The sequence below is a fragment of the Benincasa hispida genome, chromosome 11, assembly GCF_027475165.1.
Source record: "Benincasa hispida cultivar pf3 chromosome 11, pf3_genome.v1.1, whole genome shotgun sequence".
Lineage (NCBI taxonomy): Eukaryota > Viridiplantae > Streptophyta > Magnoliopsida > Cucurbitales > Cucurbitaceae > Benincasa > Benincasa hispida.
Genome location: NC_143488.1, coordinates 39,619,071 through 39,641,847, shown reverse-complemented (window position 1 = coordinate 39,641,847; position 22,777 = coordinate 39,619,071). Strand labels below are relative to the sequence as shown.

Genomic DNA, 22,777 nt, shown 5'->3' with positions numbered 1-22,777 from the left:
AAAATAGGATTATTATTCAAAATAAGAAATAATATAAATAAATATGATAACCAACTTATTATATTATATTTATAACCTATAGTTTTAATATCGCATCATATACAATATAAACTATAGTTATTTTTCTCTATTTTATGACATTTAATATAAATCATATCTGAATAATTTATTTAGATATGAACAACTATGAATCTCATTTATAGAAAATATATCTGAATCACATTAAAAAAATTTATTCCTCCAATTAAACTATAATGTATCAAATACATTATATCAATTATATCATATATAATTAAATTAATTTAATTATATCATATATAATTAAATTCTTTCTTATTAATTTGAAGAATTTAAATTAACCCAAAAACTGATTCTGAATTAAATTCTTTTGAACTAAGACATCATAGACATGTAGTTTGAAAGGATATTATGGAAAGACAAGCAAACGAAAAGATGGCTCCCTCAAACGGGTGAATATTTCGTACTATCTTCGTTTACTGTGTCAAAAAGTACAGATTAATTTATAAGATAAATAAAGTATGATACTATGGAGTATTAGAAATTTATCCAGCTCAAGACCCAAAACAAGAGTCCCCTATCCATTCCCAATTATTTTGTGAATTAGTTCTTAGTCTTTGGACTTCTAAACCAATATAAACCTTATCGTTACATTTGACTGAACAACCAAAATAAAAAGTAGTCACTTTCTAAACATCGATGTTGATACTTTAATGGCAAATCGAATAATTTCCCATACAAACATGAAAATCGAGAAGTGGAAAAGTATGGTCTTTGTGGTTGCCAAAACGTGAAATTAAAATGAAATTGGGACCCCCCTTGAAACTTTGGTCTTTTTTTTTTTTTTTTTTGTCAAAACCCCATCTATTTCTCTATCTTTTTTCCTTGTTTACATTAATACAACTCCAAAGTTTCAGACTAATAGAAATAAACAATGGCAATAATTCATTAACATCAGAGAGCATAGATAAAATGCCCACATATTTCCTACACTACAAGCAATGAACATTTTTACATACAACTAACTATAAACCCACAGAATTTTCCTATTCTTCTTCTAGTCAGATATGACCCTGTTCCTCGAGTTGCCCAAAAACCAATTGAAGATGGTGGGGGAGAGGTTGCTTATAATGCTAATCGATAGTGAGCGTGGAACACGTTGATCCATTTAAGAACAGCTCCATAACTCTTCTAAATCAGTTTTTGCTTTCCATCAAACCCGAATCATCTGTTAACAAATACCAAAAGAAATGTGCATTTAAGATTAGAGTTTTTGAGATGTTTGTTAACAAAAAACTCAGTCACATAATAATGATGAAGCAAAAGTAGAGCTTAAATGACAACAATGCTGGTTGAGAGAATCCCGGACCAATACAGGTAGGAAACTAAGGGTATAAGGTTATTAGTTAAGGAGTTTGTCAGCAGAAAACACGGCTTACACAAGCAGATGAAAGCAAGTATTGAGTATACTAAAGAGGCCTCAATAGAACTTGGCATATATTCCTTCCCTAGATACCAAAGGTTCAGATCTCCAAACACCGACATTTGTTGTACTAAAAATAAAATAAAATAAACAACTTCCTCAGGAATACAATTTCCAAGCTCTCAGTGAAGAGAGAATACCACTTCAATTGAATCAAGTCCTGTACCTCTAATCCTCCAATATATGGTATTTGTAATTTCAGCCAAGGAAATTCTTTATGTGTGAAAGCGATTCTATATTCGCTAATAAAATAACCTAATTTGTTTCTGAGACTACCTCAATTAATAAAGAATAAAGATGATGTGGATCCTATCAATTGTCACATCCCTCTGGACAATCATGATAAACGGATCAAACTTAATGACTAATAAATCCAATGGAATTAACAAACAAAGAAGTAGATACTAATGCAACTTTTTTCTTTTTAATCATGATCAATTCGCCTGACTCTACAACATTTGGGTGTCAAAGAAACTCGTAAGATATTAAATCCTAGGTAGGAGGTGACCATGGATTGAACCTATGACCTCTTAGTCCTTTGTCAAAGTCATGTCCCATATTTACTACTACGCCAACTCATGATGGTTGATACTAATGCAACTTCAACGTGATAAATAATATAATAATAGAGTTTTACCATCTTCGGGAGATTTCTTCCTTTCAGTGTCTTCATTGCAGCTTCTGCAAATGATTGGGCTGCTTCTGCATCAGCCTCAGCTGCCTCGGCTTCCCTTGCTGCCTCTTCGGCTTCCGCTATTGCTACTTCTGCTTCTGCAACTGCTCGAGCAGCAGCTGCCGCTGCCTCTTGGGAAGTCATGGTCCTCATCTTGGCTAATTCGAGATCGATCTGAGCTTTCGAAAGAATACACATTTCATCCTTGTCAGCTCTTGTAGAAGCTCTTTGCTGGTCGTCCAACAATAACATAGAGCTCCTCCTCTCTGAAGGCCCCGCTGGAGGAAGCCTATATTTTCGTTTAACCTGGACAAATAGAAACTCCACTTAAACCCTGAAAACCTTGAGAAGGGGTGATATTTTTGGTCTATCAATAGAATACAATAAGAAAGAACTGAATCGACCCATCAAAGGAGGTCAAACAGGTAATTGAGATTAACATTTTTCCTAAGCTAACATCTAGACTGAGCGATTATTGTTCAGTTTAAATTTTCCATCATAACACCGGAAGTTGGGCTTTACCTGATATTATGCTTCCAGGTCAAATTAAATACAACACCGTTTTATCCTTGGAAGTATGAGAACCATTTCCGAAAAATTTTCAAGCACATAAAAGATCTAAGATTTTAATTACACAAGAAGGATCTCAAAGAATGAACTGAGTGGGAAGTAATGGCAGCAAACTTGGTAACGTTATATAACCAAGGAAAATAAGAGGGAAGGAAGCCAATAATCCAATTATCTTCCCAGAATTAGATATGATTCTCTTTCTCCAGAGAATGATGGTGGATTTCTCGGCAAATTGTTTCACAACACTATTATAGTCACATGGGAGTATAATGCTGAAACTAAAGCATTCCACAAGAAACGATATTATTATTATTTTGAGAAATCAACAACGGAAAAAGAATAAATAGCTCTAGTGAGTCAAAGTAACATAAAGGAGTTTTCCCCTCTTTTCTTTCAAGAAATTAACAATGAAATTTTAGATTTGCTTACCTTGACCAGTTTACGACTAGCTGTTAAGAACTTCAATTTTGATGATAACAACCTCTTGAAGTCGGGAGGTGCCCAGTATTGATCCTATTTACAGAAGAAAATAAAAAGGAACTCAACAAAAGCAGCAATTACAACGGACTAGGATAGCATAGCAACTATACAGAGCTCAAATTGGGGAAGAAAAGGTGCAGCACAGATATGAAACCTTACTGAAAGACAGTTCAATTCCAGGAAAAATAGTTATAATAGGAAAGATCTTCACAGAAGGGAACCAAATAGTCGTTCTAATTGATCAAGTCTACTTAAGAAAGGAAAGATTAGGGAAAATAGAGCGAAAATTTACAAAGGAAAGCCCCTCCAAAAAGCAAAGGGGTTGTGTCGAACTTCTCAAATGGACAAAAATGATTAAAAGAGTGTAAATACAAAAAGAATAGGGTGAAGAGCTTGAAGAGAAGGCAACAAATACTACAACATCCACTGCCACAAGTGTTCCAGAACGTTACAAGACATTGTACCAAAATTTCTGGCAAATGTTTGATGTCACTTGAATCAATCAGTTATTGGGAGACTAACAACTCGTTGAATTAAATAAACCGATAAAAAGGGCTTGTGAATCACACAGGATTCTGAATAATCAATAAAACTGCTCCTATCAATGTTAGTCCAACAATTAATAATTACCAATGGATAGAAGTCTCTTTTTGCCACTTGCTTTCAGAGAGGGGGATGTGCACTAGTACCATTATAAATATAAATACATAATAAAAGAATGCCAGTATGGAAGTGCATCAAACGATTATAAAATAATTCCAAAAGCGTCAGCCAAGATAAATACTAACAAATGCATTTTTTTTCCAATTAATGACGACTCTTTGCGTTAACTAGAATGAAAAAATAACATTCAAACTGCAGGCAAAAAAAAACAACCTAGCCTCAAGTATTTTGCCGCACTGACCACTTTAAATTCTTGACTGCTATTTTTGTTCTCAACACAAGTCAATAATGATTAAATAGATTAAAATTAAAAAAACATAAAATATAAAACACTGTAACTACTTATTTTAATACAGAAAAAAGAAATCTCAATACGTAAGAGACCGAAATCAAAAGGTATAACCAAACGAACATCTCACTTCATTTTCTCCTTGAATTGATGAGAAATTGATGAAAGAGCTTCAACACAAGTCCAATTTCTTTATTTAGAGAAAGGAAAACTACCTCTATATATGAGGTAATCTTTGTCTTATTAGAACCACCAGGCTCCCTGAGGGAAGTAATCGCCTCAATTATAAGATTGTCTAACCTGAAAAATAATAAATAAACAAATTAAACCTTTATTGGCTACCAAATGTATATCACATAAATACATATTTCAGATGTTAAAATATATTACGTCTTTCTCGAAGTGAATAGTTGCATTTCCTACCAGTAAATCATTGGTTTTTTTTTTTTTTTTTTTTTTTTAATATTGTATATTCTATGTTGCAGTTATTTCAAACTAAAATGTTGTGGAATTTGACCTTTTTTCCCACCTATGACAATCATATCTTGCATCTCTTTCTATTCTTTCTACTTCTTTTTCTTCTTCTTCTTCTTCCTCCTCCTCTTCCTTTCTGTTCAAAGTGGGAATAAGATACATTTGTTCAGAAAAGAAAAGAAAGAAATAAGCCAGGAAGATTAGATTTCTTCTTGCAGCTAGCAGCCATAGCTCTTTTGATTTTTAAAATAACTTCCACTTCACACTTAAGAGAAATTCCATGAAGGAATCTAGATTTCAGAAATAATAATAATAATAAATATATAAATAAATTTTCATTAAATATATAATATAGATATCTGATAAGGACAAGGATTATTGGTGGGTGAGGGGGTGAGGGGGAAGAATAACGTGATAATGATGCAAACTAATGCCAACCTCAAGAACCCATATTATATTCTAGAGGTAAAATTGTGATGAAGTCCCTAAGCTTAAATCACCCAATAATTTGGAAATAACAAAAGTGATTAGAAAATCTAATTGAACAGCTAAAACAATGTTCAATTTTATTAACTGAAAACCAACGGAGAAGGTAAATCTCTCATGTTCTGTTAGTTCACAATTTAAAAGCAAAAAGTGCTTACCATTAAACAAGCAGGAATTTTCTATTTAGAATTTTTGGTCTGTTCCATAGGCATTTCATTGTGGAATAAGGGGATAGGAGCCATAGCTCTTTTGATTTTTAAAATAACTTCCACTTCACACTTAAGAGAAATGCCATGAAGGAATCTAGATTTCAGAAATAATAATAATAAATATATAAATAAATTTTCATTAAATATATAATATAGATATCTGATAAGGACAAGGATTATTTGTGGGTGAGGGGGTGAGGGGGAAGAATAACGTGATAATGATGCAAACTAATGCCAACCTCAAGAACCCATATTATATTCTAGAGGTAAAATTGTGATGAAGTCCCTAAGCTTAAATCACTCAATAATTTGGAAATAACAAAAGTGATTAGAAAATCTAATTGAACAGCTAAAACAATGTTCAATTTTATTTACTGAAAACCAACGGAGAAGGTAAATCTCTCATGTTCTGTTAGTTCACAATTTAAAAGCAAAAAGTGCTTACCATTAAACAAGCAGGAATTTTCTATTTAGAATTTTTGGTCTGTTCCATAGGCATTTCATTGTGGAATAAGGGGATAGGAGCCATAGCTCTTTTGATTTTTAAAATAACTTCCACTTCACACTTAAGAGAAATGCCATGAAGGAATCTAGATTTCAGAAATAATAATAATAATAAATATATAAATAAATTTTCATTAAATATATAATATAGATATCTGATAAGGACAAGGATTATTTGTGGGTGAGGGGGTGAGGGGGAAGAATAACGTGATAATGATGCAAACTAATGCCAACCTCAAGAACCCATATTATATTCTAGAGGTAAAATTGTGATGAAGTCCCTAAGCTTAAATCACTCAATAATTTGGAAATAACAAAAGTGATTAGAAAATCTAATTGAACAGCTAAAACAATGTTCAATTTTATTTACTGAAAACCAACGGAGAAGGTAAATCTCTCATGTTCTGTTAGTTCACAATTTAAAAGCAAAAAGTGCTTACCATTAAACAAGCAGGAATTTTCTGTTTAGAATTTTTGGTCTGTTCCATAGGCATTTCATTGTGGAATAAGGGGATAGGAGGCTTTTTCACAAGGTAGAAAGTGAAATTTGTAGTTTTACATTTATTGCCTTTTATCGCTTCAAATTAAGCTCTCCCGTACTACTCTCTTGCTACAGTTCATGCTAATTTGAAATCCATTTTGCAACCCCTGGCTTTGAGGCTTTGGATTGGGTGATATTTTATCCCATTCTTCTAGTATTACATCTCAATTGATATAATTTTCATTTCTTATCAAAATATTTCTAGATTACTTCTTTGAATCAGCTAATGGTTTAACCCCCAATTTAAATATGTAAGCTTCCAACTACAACAAGATTTCAAGCCTGGTTTAACTTGTAACATAGAGAGTGCTGGTGGAGGTTATTAATCAGGCAGAGCAAGATTAGTTCTGTTTGCAATACTCTTGGTTTTCTTCAAAAAGTAGAAACAAAAATTCCTTCTAGACAAGGTGGAGTGCTGAATAGCATGTTTGAGCACATGCTACCCAGCACTCATCACAATATAACTGTTGAGTGCTGAGTAGGTGGAAAATTATCAGAATTTATAGTTGCTATGTTTGAGCACATGCTACTCAGCACTCATCACAATATATGCTGAAGGAGCTTTATCAAAATGATATAGACAATTAGAAGTTCAGTTGCCAATCTTACTGACAAAAACCTCAAATCAAGATACACCTAGGTTGAACAGATGGTCTGAGGAATAGGACCAAATCCATGACAAATCCATCACTTAAGATTGGATCATCCAATAGAATATTCAATAAACCAGTCCCACACTCTACCAAAATCAGGGCTCTATTATCAAGTAACCTTAGCATAGCTCAATGATTCAATTAATTAACACATTGTCCTAAAGATCAAATGTTCAAATCCCACCTTGATATTGTTGAACTCAAAAGACCTATATGGCCATATCTATTAAGTTAAGTGGGAAAACAAAAAACAAAGTGTTCTAGAAAAAGAACAAATACAAAATAACAAAATCCTGTCCACAGGACAAGAACTAAGAAAAAAGGAATGAAAAATGATAAAAGATTTGACCAACCTTACATTAGATCGCTTTGGACCAGTTATCTGCTTGATATCCAAGGAAAGAGAAACAGACTTAGCTTCTGGCAATTCGTCTTCACTTTGGACAGCAACACTTTGAGCCACAGTGTTCTCATCCTTTTTAGGAGCATGTAATCTCTTAAGAGCCAACCTGGCCTTCTCTCGGGATCCCCAGCCATTGGCCATGACACTCATATTCCTCCATTTGTCCTTTTTAAATATTGACGACATGAATCAATCTATCTTTCAATATAAATTTCTTGGCAAAACAATTCCTCTTTCAACGCATAAGAAGAAATACCAGAAGTTTTACATAAAAAAGTTTTCTGGTCTTCTGGAATAGCAAGCTCAAGACTACTAAAACATTATTATTTACCTTGAGATCAACATTTGAACGAAGATACAGTACACTGCTGAATTCAGGATCCTTAAGTATCGTTCGCCACTTTCCTGCTCCATGCTTAACAACTCCAGCCTTCAGGGCTGCTTCTTCTTCACTAGTCCATTTCTGCTTCGGAGCACCCATTAAAGGCAGCAGAAAGAAGGCTCACTCCCACGGCCAACTAGTTTTTTTCTTTTCACATAAAAAAATATTCATTCAGAAAATAAAAGGAACAGATTTGTTTACATATTCAAAACCTACCAATGTCAAATGTGAAGATTAACTAACTACTTCGCATCAAAGTTAAATATAACACGAATTGGAAAAAGAAAACATCCAAAACCTAGCCAAAATCTCAAATTCTCAACTATATATATATATATATATATATATATATATACAAGAAACTAAAAGACCAACATAAGCATAAGTCAACAGATTAAGGCACAAGAACCTCCACCAAAAGGGTCAGGTTCAAATCCCCACCCGGAAAAGTAGTTGAACTAAAAAGAGAACTTCTTAGATGATAAGAAATCTATCTCCGTTTAAGCCAAAGCAGAAGGAAGTATAGTATTTCCTAGAGTTCATAGGGTCAAAACCACATTTAATAAGAAGGAACATCGGTTCAAACGGACTGACCACGACGCCATTGAATGGTCAAATCTTCAAATTGATAAGGAACGAAGACTACCACTTCATTCGCATTCCGGATAATCCAATTCTGCCATAACCTTAACCCTCCATTTCAATCCATTTGATATAATTTCCAATGTCAAGTTTAACCTTTCGTCTTCAACAATTACAATACGTCAATACCCATATCGAAACGAATCAAATTCAATTCAAAAGGAAAAAAGAAAAAAAAAATGGTAAGGGCAAACCCTATTCTCCAAATAAAGTCATTTGATCCAGTGAGCAGGTAATGTTAAATTTACAGAACCCTATTGTTACAATTTCAACATGCTTGTTACGATATTGGAGATTGGAAACGATAAAATCAAACCAAAAAATTTCAAATGCGAAGGAGAAACATAAAATACCTCAGTTATGCAAAGGGAATAGTGGAATGAGTTAGGTTTTTGGAGGCTGGAACATTCAAAATTCCGTTGAAAATTGAAGCATAGGTGGAAAAATTCGCCCTCTCTGAATACTGATTCTCTCTATCGCTCGTTGAGATTTATACATTTATATATTTTTCCTGAGGCTCCTTAATATTTTTCCAGGAAAACCAATTTTATCAGGCACGGATTCAGCTGCCAGCCGGAATCGTTGTCTTGGTCTTCAAACTTTTTTTCTTTTTCTTTTTCTTTTTCTTTTTTTAAAAAATTTTTTTTTTTAATATCTCTTAAAAAGTAAATAAAGAAAGAAAGAAAAAAAAATTAAAATGCTCTTTTTCAATTTTTTTTAGAAAAAAAAATATCTTTTTCGTCACTAAATTTTTAGGAATAAGTGTTATTGGTTCCTGAAGTTTTAAATTGACTATTTTAATTCCTAAATTTTTAAGAATAAGTTTAAAAAGTCTCTTCCCACTAATAAAATAGTTAAAATTAACATATTTTTTGAGTAGATTTTTTACGGTGATGTGACTTGCTTATTAAGCTTAGTGGGGCTTTGATGATAAATCTCAAAATTTTATTAATAATATTTTCCAGAATAAAAAATCTTCTAACTCCAAATTAACACGAAAAATTTCACAAAATGACCCAACTCTAAAAAAAAAATCTATGGATGACCTCTTCCTAAAAATTTATCTATGATTGATCTTTTGCCCATGTGAAATACCAGTTCTACTCTCAACCTAAAAAACTCTTCAAACCTTGCTACGAAGCATCATTCACCCTGCTTTTTCGCTTACATCTTCTCTCACTATGCAATTTTGGCTCTCGTACCTAATTCGTCGTCTCCCATCTTCATTCGAGCGTTTGGCCACCTTCTCACTAGTCGTTTGTACACATTTTCTACCGATATCGATCTCTAAAAGGTATGTGACTCTTCTCCTTGAATGCATGTTGATATTCGTTTAGGGTTCATAAAGGGTTCGCACCTACCATTTGTTAAACGATCTCTCAACTTTTGTTAAATGATTGTGTATTTATTTCTAAGAGATCGCTTAGATAATCCTAGGCAAGCATTTAGTATTCTTTAAACGATCGATTAGAGAAACGTAAACGATCATTTAGAAAAAAAATGTGTGATCGTTTAGTGGTGTTTACACGATCGTTTAAGTATTTGTAATGCAATTGTTTAGTTGTTAGTTACAAGATCATTTAGGTATTTATAATACAATCATTTAATTGTTTGTTAAATGATCATTTATGTATTTGTAATGCGATCATTTAGTTGTTTATTACGCGATCATTTAGGTATTTGTAATGTGATCGTTTAGTTGTTCGTTACATGATTGTTTAATTGTTTGTTGTCCGATCATTTTGTTTTATGTTAAGCGATCATTTAGTTATTTGTTATGCGATTGTTTAGTTTTTATTATGTGATCGTTTACTTATTATGGTAATGTATGCGTTTGTTACAGGTTGCAGATGGCCATCCCTGCTGATAAATATTTCCCTGCTACAGTTTCTTGCCAAGTCCACAAAACTACATCCATTATTAAGAATAAGTTGATAGAATAGCAAATGAGAATGTTTAAGACAACGGTTTTTGGTCCACTGTTGGACGTAGATCTTGTATTTAATTGACAAATTTTTCACCATTTTCTGTTGAGAGAGGTAACAGATGCGAATCCAGACGTTATATCATTCAACATACTGGGGAAGAAGGTAACATTCTCCAAGATGATTTTAATATGATAATTGGGTTGTGATCGACCAAGGAAATTGTAGAAAGAGAAATAAATGGTGAGAGACTGCGATAAATCATTCTTGGATCGAAGGACCCAAATGATAAGGATAGTTCTTGCAAGGACATGGAGAATGCATTCGAGAAGTTCATTTTTACAAACTATGAAGATGTCGTCAAGGTTTCATTGGCATTATTCATTAAAACGATGATGGTTGGAAAAGACAAGAAAACCCAATTTGATGTGAAAACATTTGGGATTGTTGATGACCCTGAAGTCTTTACACACTATGACTCGTTATCCGTCTTTTCCAAACGTATCTTGAATAGCATGAAGACTATCATGTGTTGGAAGAAGGAGGCACGTGAGACAAAGAAAGCAGAAATGCTCATCGTGCCTCATATTATTGTATAAAGGGATTTTTACTTACGTTCCAAGTATGTACTTTCGTTTCTATTTCACTTTAATTTGTGTGTTAATATTGTATGTGTAATAAAAGCTCCTATATTATAGGTTTGGGCTTACAAAATTTTATATGCGTCAAGTAAGTTCATAGCCACTAAAGTCAGCAAGGCTGCAATTCCTAGAATTCTTAGATGGACTTGTTCTCATGATCCATCTTATAAATCATTGAGTAAGAATGTGTTTTAGTTCAAAAAAGTAAGTAACCGATCGCTTAGTAATTATTGGCATCTATCATAGTTTCGTGCATTCTGACTTACTCATTTGCTTATGTACAGACTATTGTTTTTACGAGACTTTTATCGAGAGTAGAGAAGATAAGGTACAAGGAGGACCGGTTGGAAGGAAGAAGAAGTGAGGAGATGATCCATGATGTCAAAGGAAGAAGGATTGTGGAGGTTGAGGAGGTTGAAGGGCATGATCACTCTTTGGATACCTATGAGTCCTTTAGGGGGCACGATGGGTTGGACCAACATGTTGGGGAGCAAGAAAACCCTCCATCCAATGAACCCCATGTTGGTGAGCAAGGTCAGCATGTAACTAAGCATCATGTCATAGAGTCCAAATCATGTAGGCCAATTCAAACTAACCAGGAGAAGGGTAGGAGGGGACAAGATGAATTGTTAAACACGCCACATAAGTCCTCCAAACATCGTCATTCCAAATCATACAAAATTCTTAGGGAGGAAATTAAAAAAGTTCGAAAAGATTTAGCAAAGACTACCATGGTTAGTCAGATGGGTGAATACCTTTACTGTCTAGCATCATCTAATGGGCCAGCAGCTAAACGAAATAAAGTTGCTAGTCCAGCATTTACATGGGGTATGTATGCATATAATCATAAATGATCGTCTATAAAATCCTAAAGATTGTTTGGATAATCTTGAACGATCGTGTAGATATTTATAAATGATCGTGTAGAAAATATTAAATGGTTGTGTAGAATATCTTAAACAATGTGTAGAATATCTTAAACAATGTGTAGAATATCTTAAACGATCGTGTAGAATATCTTAAACGATCATATAGAATATCTTCTTTACTTGTATGTTTTGTGTGATTTGTTCAGGATAACAATGAAGGGACTCCTTAAGTGAAATGATGACGATAATGATGATGATGGTGGTAATAATGAACGGACTCACAATGATGATGATGATAATAATAATAATGAAGGAACCCCCCACAATGAGTAGTCCAAATGTATCAGTGATCAATGTATGGCTATTGAGCAGAATACGATAGAAGCAACAGTCGACGAAAGACTTGAACTCCCCATAAAATGATTCAATCTTAGGAGCCACTTCGATTTGGATCCAACCAATGTTATGGAGAGTGCAACTAAAAAAGAAGCCATTAAAATGAAAATCGACCATTTTATGAATTAATCATCTTAACATTGAAATCAAGGTAAGTCCATTATTATCTAACTGATTTACAATTTAAATGTAGGAGAAAAATGACCTCCCCAAGCGCTGAAAAAGGAAAAAACCAACCAGGTGTTTACCTGAGGATGTGAAAAGGGGGAAAAAGCCACATGTAGATGGTAACAAAGAGGGAGAAGCTATATACAAATAAGTAAACGATCACCCATAACTTACATATCATCGAGCCTAGATGGGCCAGTCTCAGGTGTTATTAATGTTTATATGCACATTTTCTTGTTATGCCCTCTTTGTCCACAACGTGTACACCTGTGGATTTGTCGTGGCTCTTCTTCAATAGAAGGTATCCTAATAGTATGACGTCGACTCGCACTTGGTACCTTTCGTGGTGGTAGAATTTTGAAGTCTTCAAAATTTGATCTTTGACTCCATTCTTATCTATGTCCAATAGGGAAGATTGGTTTTGCATAAGCAATAAGCATACATTCAACTGTAAACCATTTTGAACAAAATGTTTGAACATTAATGTTTCTAAGGGTTGCCGCAGATATTTCATGGGAGCATGAGATCTCTATATAATTGAACTCCATACAAGTACATGTCCGTGAACGAAGATCAACCAACCCCCCCAAATATCCATCGTCCACATTAATTATATGCATGTCTGTCGGAGAAATATGATATGTCCTAGACATCAGTTCTGATTCCTTAAAAATACCATTGCATAATCAGTTACAATGTTTGTGCATGCCATTGTATGTGTACATCGGACATAAAACCAACCTTGTAGCCACTCACGGATATGCTCCAATAGCTTCGTGATTGGTAGTTCTCGTGCATCTTTCAACATTCATTGAGGCATTCTACTATATTTGTCATCATCTTGTCATACCTATAATGGACTTGATAAACCTTTGCCCACCGTTGTAATCCAATCTCCTCAAGATAGGTCGTCACCCCAAGATATTGTTGGAGCTTAGCCCAAAACATCTGAAATTCATACATTTTATGACACTGCTAGGTAGAAGTGTGGAATTATGCCCTTATTCTTGAATCTGTCCACCAAATTGTTCCGAATATGGTATATACATAGGGCATGGAATGCATTAGGGAATATACTTGAGACAGCCTTCGCAATTGAGATGTGACGATCTGATATAATCACTAAATTGAGAATGTCTTCTACTGAAGCCTTCAAATGAGTCATGAACCAATTCCATGATGCATCGTTCTCCTCATCTACATAGGATATATGTTGTTATTACCATCAATGCATGTTGCTATTAACAACATACCTTTATATTTCTTGTACAGATGTGTCCCATCAACAACGTTTACTTGGCGTATGCAGTTCAATAAATCCCTAATAAACGGGCCAAGTGCCATGAAGACATACATAAAGTAATGTTTGTCCTCAACTTCAACTTCAAAGATTGTACCCGACTTTGCAAGCTTAAATGCCTCGCCATATGCCTTAACAATAACATATGATCCTTCCAGCGACCCTCGTGCAAACACCAATCCATACTCTCTAGCGCGATAAGTTTGTCTGTAACTTATATTCACTTCAAAATCTCACCAGACGTTCTCAATGATATCCCTCTGGCGGTATGTTCGACCAACTTGTTCTTAATTTGGACTTGATTAAGTGTCCAATAACTCAAATTTTTGCTTGTCAATGATTACCCATTCTCATTTCAAGAGAACATGTATGTTCACTCGGATATTTTGTCACTTTGAAGGATCACTTTCTTTCAATTTTTTTGCACGAACCCTCCACTTGCATTCCTCCACTAAACACCGCATAGTTAGCAAGCACTTCGTTGACTTCTTTACATGGTAGTCGAAGTTCTTTTTTATTTCAAGTATTGATAATTTAACTGACAAGTCATATTTCGAAAAAAAAATTTGACTGACCTTTATATCCTTGTCATTCAGACAGTCATGAGATATTGTAGTGAGGTTGTCATACGATATGCCCTCTGATGGTCTAGGCATATCTACAAATGGTTGGGTTGGAACGGTGGAATGCATTTGAATTAAAGGCGTGTAAACACTTACTCAAAATCTCACTTATAGTGGAATCACTAACGAATAGTCAAAAAGAGATTCGGGCACAACACCATTGTGATTTGGGGATCTTTTGTTTGCTCCGCAAGGTAGCCAGAGCCTGCCAGTTTTTCACTAAATAAGCATAAGAGTATTTTATAACAGCGGAAAAGTAGTGCGGAGAACTAGTCAGAATTGGGCCAGCCATCCAATTCGTGACGTGGATGATCCACCGAATCCATTGCTGACTTCACCACGATCGATTAGGTGAAACGGTTCCTGTTCATGGATTAACGAAAATGTGCAAAAGTATGCCATTTGAATGAGTCAAATTGCAAGTTCAACCAACCAACTGATGGGGCGGGAACAAGTGGGGTTAGAACATGAATGTAAGGTGTTGGAGAAGTTGGCCATATCCATGGTCAGTATCGAACTGTGGAGTACATCTGGGTTCATTGTTGTGACCAAACCAAGCTTCACTTCAATCTTCCCCCAAGTTACATGGCTCAATATGATTATCCATTGAAGACATGGTGGGAATATTACGTGTTGGAATGGTTGCATATCAAAAGTTTTGACTGGTTGGAATGAGTTGATTTGTTGGATTGCATTGTTAGTACATATTGTCAATGTGTACTTCATGACTTTTGTAAGGTGTAACTAATACAAATAACGGCATCCGGGATGCATCATTACCTTCTAAAAAGAAGCTAAGATCTTTATCGTCGACTATGTCAATTGGGGAAGCTAGGACCAATAGTTGTAATAACATTTAATGTGTATATCAAACATATCTGGATCGATATTCAGTCGTTGGTGCATAATATTCACTAATTCATTGATTGTTATATCAATTCAGACCTTCAAACCTTTCATATGATCTCCAACATAATTGCTTCCCGATTGGTCCCATTCCCTACCAAATCGTAGAAAGATGCAAAGTAGCGCCATTAATCTACAATTGGATTAGCAAATTTTAAGCAATACCCAATCAAATTTTAAGAAATCGCCTAGTAATTGATAATCGATCGCCCAACTATTTATAAGTGTTTGCTTAAAATTGTATATGCGATCGCGTATAAACTACTAAACGATCGTTCGATATTATATACACAATCGTTTATATAATACTATACAATTATGAAGTAGAATATAAAATATCGTTTATATAATACTAAATGATTGTTGAGTATTATGCAAAAGATCATTTAAATTATCGTTTAAATAATACTAAGCGATCGTTTGTATAATACTAAACGATCGTTCATATAATACTAAATGAGTGTTTACATTATAATGAACAATCGTATATATATTGCTATACAATTGTTCATTCAATACTAAATAGTCTGGGGACAAGAAATACTGTAGAATATCACTTACATTCTCTCCGTTTCTGGATCTGACGAACGAATCTTCCTCTATACCCAAAGATACAATGTAAATAAAGATGAAAGCGTTCGACAATGAGGATGTTGTATTGAAACTCTGGGAGAATAATGGGAGGATGAACAACGTTCAACAGAAAATGACTAACTAAGAGTGACCTTCCATTCTTGATATCAATGTTATTCAATTCCATTAGTAGAATATTAGTTGGGAATAAAAGTGTTGGTAGAATGTTAGTGTTTCACTGAATACATATTGGATGAAGAGTTGAAGAAATCATTGAAGGAAGAAGAAATGTGGTACAGTTTGATGAGTTTTTTAAATTAGGGGTAAAATTGGTATTTTAATGGTCAAAAGGTCAATTATAGATAAGTTTTAAGGAAGAGGCCATCCATAGAAAAGTTTTTGAGATTTAGTTTATTTTGTGAAATTATCCAATTAACACAATAGATTTGCTTGCATGCATCTTAAACAACCAACGTGAGAAATTAGAAGACAAAGGTCTCTATCCATGGACATAAACGAGTCTGTCCATCGACCATTGAAAAGGATTCAACCACCAACAAAGCTTTAAGGGGTTCTAATCAACAACAAGAAGAATCGTTAGTCTTTGGGCAACCAATGTCTCATTTTTTTTTCTTTTTTTTTTTTTTCGATCGTTCATTTAGAGATAAATGCTTTTTTTAACCTCTTTCACCTTTGATTTCTTCTACAATTTACAATCATTTTTCTCAGTGTTATTTTTCATAGAAACCATCTGAATTTTTTTTATTAATATTCTAAATTAAAAATTGATTAAGAACATAAAGAAAAATCTGATTTAAGTGAGGCATAGGCTTTATTAGGGTGAGTGTAACATCCTGAAATTTCCAGTGAATTTATATTAATTATCTTACATTTATTAGATTTTATGTTCCTTTTAATTTTAGTTATTGGAGCCAAAATTAAGGTAATTTGAGAAGATAATTAATTAATTTGATAAATGGTTTGAATTTTGAAATTTGGAAGATTTAAAAAGATTTAGGATATTTTGGAGAGGGGACTAAAGTAAAATCAATTTAGGATTTTGACTTTATATATATATATATTTATATATGTAAAAATAAAATTAAAAAAATAAAACAAGTTTTTTTGTCCTTCCCCACTTATGCAACATCCCCAGCCTTCTTCTTCTTCATTCAAGCCCTCGGCCGAAAACCTCTCTCGTCTCTCACCTGCCCCACACAAGCCCAAGTCGTCGTCGGTTTTGTTCGCTCCGTTCGGCTGCTCCTCGCTCCCACGTTGATCTCTCTGTTTCTGTTGCCGCTGCCACTCCACTGCCAGTTTTTTTGAGGAGCAGGTAAGTTTCTTGATTAGTTTGAGATTTGGTTGTTTTTGGAGTGTCCATTGATATTGTTAAGTTTTGGGCCAAGATTTAATTTTATCCATAACTTTTGGATGTTAGATTTAGGAATTTAAGGTTGTTAAGCAAGCTATCCAACGTAATAAAGAATTGTTTAGGCGACCTTGGCTCAATTTTTTGTGAATATTAAGTCTTTGGAACCTTTTTGGAATAGTTTTAGTGCTAGAAAGTGGATTTTAAATTTTAAATTTTGGGTTATGTGTAGATTGGTTCCTCCATGCTAAAAGAAGAAGAAAGGTGGGTTTTAATCCACATTTCGAATGTGAGGTTTGCAATACTGGATGTTAACATTTTTTGACAGTTAGCTTTATGTTTTAATGCTATTACAATGTAAGGGCCCGTTATTTTTTGGGTATTTAAGTTTTGCTATCGAGTCTGTAAGTCTGTGTCGATCGAGGAGCAAGAGTTGCTGAAGAGATCAGTGAAAAATGGAGGTTTTCGGTCCAAGTTCGAACCAAAACGCATCAAAATGGAGGTTTATGGACTATAGCGTTGCAACTCTATGAGGCTAGGCGAGACGAGCATTATTTGTAGCGTTGCAACACTCCACCCCCCAGCGTTGCAACGGTCCGAACTTCACAAGTGTGTGTGATGAGTCCAGCGATCGTGAGTTTGAGTCCCCTCTTCGGTGCTTGTAGCAACTTTCCTTGTTTTATGTAATTTTATTTGTTTTTTTTATTAATTTAATTAATATAAAATAGTTATATTAATTTAATTAATTTTTAGGATACCAAAATTTGGTCCAATATTTGTTGTTTAATTTATTATACATTTGATGTATGTATAAATTAATGGATGAATTTATATCACATAATCTATATTATATAGATTTGAAATCTCACCTTAGGATAAACATTTTCATGCATCATACTTAATATAAGTATTATATTATTTATAATTTATAATTGCATGATTTCATTAGCATGCTCATGCGTCATAATATAAGTGTTATATTATTTTGCTGTATGTTTCATTAAGCATGTTCATGCATCATACAATATTATAAATGTTATAATATATGATGGAATGATGAATATGTATGTTTAATTTTCATGGATGATGAATATAAATGTTATATCTTTCCAATGAAAATGAATCTTGCATTGAGCATGACACTAGTTGGATAAATATAATTTTTTATATTTGATCAACGTCATTAGATGCAAATTAGAAGTTTTAATATGACATTAAAATATAATTGCTATATGTTTAATGGAATAAAGTAAAATCTATAACAAAGAGTTTCATGCAAACATAGGTCCATTTTAATTTTACTTGGTTTTCAAATGAGATTAAAAATAGGTTAATCTTTTAATTTGTTTTAATAGGATTAAAATGAATTCCACAAAAGATTAAGTTTATAAAATAATTGCCCATAAAGGACCTTTGTCTTAAGAACATTCTATCTAGGCTGAGGTATTTAAGCTGACGGAAACGGAACACCTCTACCTGGGAACCAACCTGGAAGGTGAATTGAGCAAATATTATATAAACATGTAATAAATGATTGAATTTATTAAAGAATTTAATAAATGAAATCACATATTGTTAAAATATTCAATATAAACGTTAGAGCAAATTAACAAAGGACTTAGTTAAAATTAATTAGCCGGATTTTTCTAAGTTTATAAACCCATTTTTACGAAACACTTAGTGGGAGAAAAAAGATGTATGTGATATGTCATTTTTCCACCCACGTTCTCCCTAAAAGTTCACAAGGTGAGATTCATGCTTGGTCTAGTGGTGCCTTGGGCGCACCCTTCCAAGGTATTTGAAGGATCTCAAAACGAGAGTTCCATGAGTGGGTTTAGATCGCTCTGATTCACAGTGATCAGAATATAAATGATATACATTCTATACTAACAGTTATGCATATTAAACTCATCAACAGCATGCTCAGAATACGATAAAACATAGAGAAAGGGGTTCATACCAGAGGAAGACGGTCTTTGTTTGTGTGAACCCACAACAGCAAAAAACTCTACCGATCTACTAGCACCCGATGAGTCTTTTGATTGTTACTGCACGATCCGAACGTACACAAACAAGGCTTCGGGGATAACACCACCACAAGGGAAACCCGGGTATCCTCGATATCAAAAACCCAAAGAGTGGGCTCTGTTGAGTTTGGTAAGGGATGGAGGAGAGGATTTCGTGTAGACGACAAGCGCGCACGAGAAGAACTTTGCTATCGTATAGCGAGGACGCTTATCGTATAGTAGAACTACACGTTCATTTAGGAAAAACTGGACGATCGTTTAGGAAAGTGGTATACAATCGTTTAGAGAATGCGTGAACTAGACGATCGTTTAGACAAATGAGAATCTATCATATAGGCTCTCAACGATCTCTCTTTCACAGTTTCTTTTTAAGTGCGGGCTATCGAATGCACGAATTGAATTAATTCTCAAAATGAAAACGATTTTCATACTTCAACCCGCCGGTTATTTTAACCTTCACAGCCCCACGTTCCCACGTTCAAATGTTTAATTGGTTAATTATTAAATAATTAATCAATTAATTTAATTAATAAATATAATCATATTATATTTATATCCTATAGTTTGATATCATATATCTACTATAGTATTTTTCCTCTACTTGATATAAATTATATTTATATCTAATTTCCTCCAAAATAATATATCTCATACATTTAGCCAATTATATCATATATAATTAACCAGTCTAATTATATCATATATAATTGAACTTCCTCTTGTCAATTTGAACATTTCAAATTAACCCAAACACTGGTTCTCGACTTTATCCAAGCTACCTAGGTGACCTAATGGACCAGTGTCTCGAAGCTCCAACGGTACGTGAATGACTGACTAAACTCTTTAGCCATGAGATTCACCATCCGTTAACTGTCGGTGATTTCACTAAAGATCAATAGTTGAACTCTTCTTACCACAGATATATTTCTATATCCATTGGATATAACCAATCATGAGTACGATGACCCTTCACAAATGCTCGTAAGTACAGTTGGGCCAATTTACCGTTTTACCCCTGTAGTTACATCTCACTTCTTAAGTACTACTGATTCCTCTAATGAACAATATAACATAGTCCAACTATGTGTGAACACCTCTCGGGCCAAAGAAGGTGTGTGGCACCACATCATTCAAGCCCCGGAATCAACCCTTAAGGGAGCCATCTATCTACTTACCCCTACCTCGGGGAAGGAGTGAATTCCATCTTGTGTAGTTGAGTTTCCAGCTCCCAAATCAGACGTATCCCCAAAATGGTAGGTTTGAATTGGCGACTTGGCCACTCGCACCCATACAAATCAAAGGACTGTCCTCAATGGCAGGAGCTCCCAACTCACTCAGGATTGATGTCATGTTATCTATAGTCATCCTAGTGAAGTGAAGTCTCTGTCATGAATGGTGTTATATCACGAGACATTAACACTTCGTGGTCAGGTCTTATACAAACTTTTTGTATAGGACGCCCCTGCTCGCATGTCCCCAACACGAATGATCAGGATCAGATCATCTGTGGCAGGTCACAACACTTGTGACCATTCCACAAAGTGAGCCGCGTCCGTAGCATTACCAAGATAAGGTTTCCCTCCTATATCCATATACTACAAACCATTTTGGTTATCACTCAAGACATGATCCACTTGTATGTCACCACATACATGCTTGAGTCACATACAGATAACCAGGGATTTTATGTTTATTGGTTTGTGGTAAAGCAAATAAAACAAGTAACTGAGCAAAAATACAAGATGTGAAGTAAATATGATATATTAACAATCACAGGTGTTCGTATATACTGTTTACAAACTACAGGACACGAGACTTTAGGGCATCAACCCCAACAATCTCCCACTTGTCCTAAAGCGAAGTGGGGTGTACAAAAACTTAGTACAAAACAATAAACTAGGGCACATAAAAGCCCAGTACAATAAAATCTCCCACTTGCCCTAGTTCAATCGCGGGCAATCCTGTAGACCCATGCTTCGTAGATGACCCTCAAACACTGTAGCCGTGAGAGACTTCGTAAACAGGTCAGCAACATTATGCTCTGAAGCGATCTGCGTGACGATCATGTCCCCTTGATGCCCTATCTCGTGGATCAGATGATACTTCCACTCTATGTGTTTTCCGCGCCGGTGACTCCTTGGCTTCTTGAAGTTCGAACTGCCTCACTATTATCACAATAGAGGATAATGGGCCTGGACATATCTGGAACAACTTCCAGGTTTGTCAAGAACTTTCTGAGCCAGACGACCTCCTTAGCAACTTCGCAAGCCGTTATATACTCCGCCTCCATAGTGGAGTCGGCGATGCACCCCTACTTAGTGCTTCGCCACACTACAGCTCCTCCGTTAAGAGTGAAGACTAACCCTGATATGGACTTGCGAGAGTCCTTATCAGTCTGAAAGTCAGAATCTGTGTATCCTGTAAGGATCAAATCCCTCGAACCATACATGAGCATGTAGTCCCTCGTTCTCCGAAGATACTTGAGGATGTTTTTCACTGTGGTCCAGTGACCCTGGCCTGGGTTAGACTGATATCTACTGACTATACCCACAGCGTAGCAGATGTCTAGACGAGTATAGAGCATCCCGTACATCAAACTGGCAACGACAAACGCATATGGGATCCGTCTCATCTCATCAACCTCTTGAGGCGTCTTAGAACATATTTCCTTAGACAAAGTGACTCCATTCCTGAATGACAGTAGGCCTCTCTTGGAGTCCTGCATCGAGTACTTGAGCAACATCTTGTCAATGTACGATGCTTGAGACAGTGCTAGCACTTTATTCTTGCGATCCCGAAAAATCTGGATCCCTGGAATAAACTGAGCCTCTCCCAAATCTTTCATTTAGAATTGGGTCGCTAGCCAGTTCTTAATTGCAGTCAGTAGACCTACATCATTCCAATTGAGTAGGATATCGTCTACATACAACATTAAGAAGACTATTAAAGCATTGATGATCTTCTTGTAGACACATGGTTTATCAACGTTTTGGTCAATCCATACGACTTAATCGCAACATCAAATCGTATGTTCCAAGATCGAGACGCCTGTTTCAGTCCATAAATGGATCGATTCAGTTTTCAAACCTTTTTCTCTTGACCTTGGGCTATGAATCCCTCGGCTGCACCATATAAATGGTCTTTTAAAGATTGCCATTCAGCAAGGCCGTCTTGACGTCCATTTTCCAGATCTCATAATTATAATAAGCTGCATGGATAGGAGGATGCAGATCAACTTTAACATGGCAACAGGTGAGAAAGTCTCTTCATAGTCGACTCCCTCTATCTGGGTATAATCCTTTGCCACATGTCGAGCCTTGAAGGTCTATACCTTCCCATCAGCACCCCGTTTGCGCTTGTAGATCCATTTACAACCTATAGGGCGAACCCCATCAGGCTAATTTATAAGATCCCATACTGAGTTGAAGTACATCGACTTCATCTCTAGATCCATAGCTTTGACCCATTCAACCTGGCCAACATCCTCCATTGCCTTCTTATAAGACAACA

General features: G+C 34.9%; 1 protein-coding gene and 1 long non-coding RNA gene across 7 annotated transcripts; one reads left to right on the top strand and one right to left on the bottom strand.

The window, feature by feature from the left end:
• Positions 1-942: 942 nt before the first annotated feature.
• TRB1 (telomere repeat binding factor 1) lies at positions 943-9,201 on the bottom strand. Of its 6 annotated transcripts, none has more exons than XM_039049922.2 (8): positions 8,824-9,201; positions 7,778-7,975; positions 7,397-7,611; positions 4,706-4,786; positions 4,392-4,476; positions 3,174-3,257; positions 2,139-2,480; positions 943-1,246 (listed from the first exon to the last, which is right to left on the bottom strand). In XM_039049922.2, the coding sequence occupies exons 2-8, from the start codon at positions 7,925-7,927 to the stop codon at positions 1,232-1,234; spliced, it is 972 nt and encodes a 323-aa protein (XP_038905850.1). In that variant the 5' UTR covers positions 7,928-7,975; positions 8,824-9,201; the 3' UTR covers positions 943-1,231. The 6 variants fall into 6 exon arrangements, with proteins under 6 accessions (XP_038905850.1, XP_038905848.1, XP_038905849.1 ...); XM_039049920.2 differs by having other exon boundaries at positions 4,694-4,786; positions 8,824-9,094; XM_039049921.2 differs by lacking the exon at positions 8,824-9,201 and adding an exon at positions 8,238-8,364 and having other exon boundaries at positions 4,694-4,786.
• Positions 9,202-17,002: 7,801 nt separating this feature from the next.
• Positions 17,003-18,013, top strand: LOC150032635 (uncharacterized). The gene is made up of 2 exons (XR_016524849.1): positions 17,003-17,204; positions 17,473-18,013. It is a non-coding gene; the product is annotated as an uncharacterized LOC150032635 (long non-coding RNA).
• Positions 18,014-22,777: the final 4,764 nt, after the last annotated feature.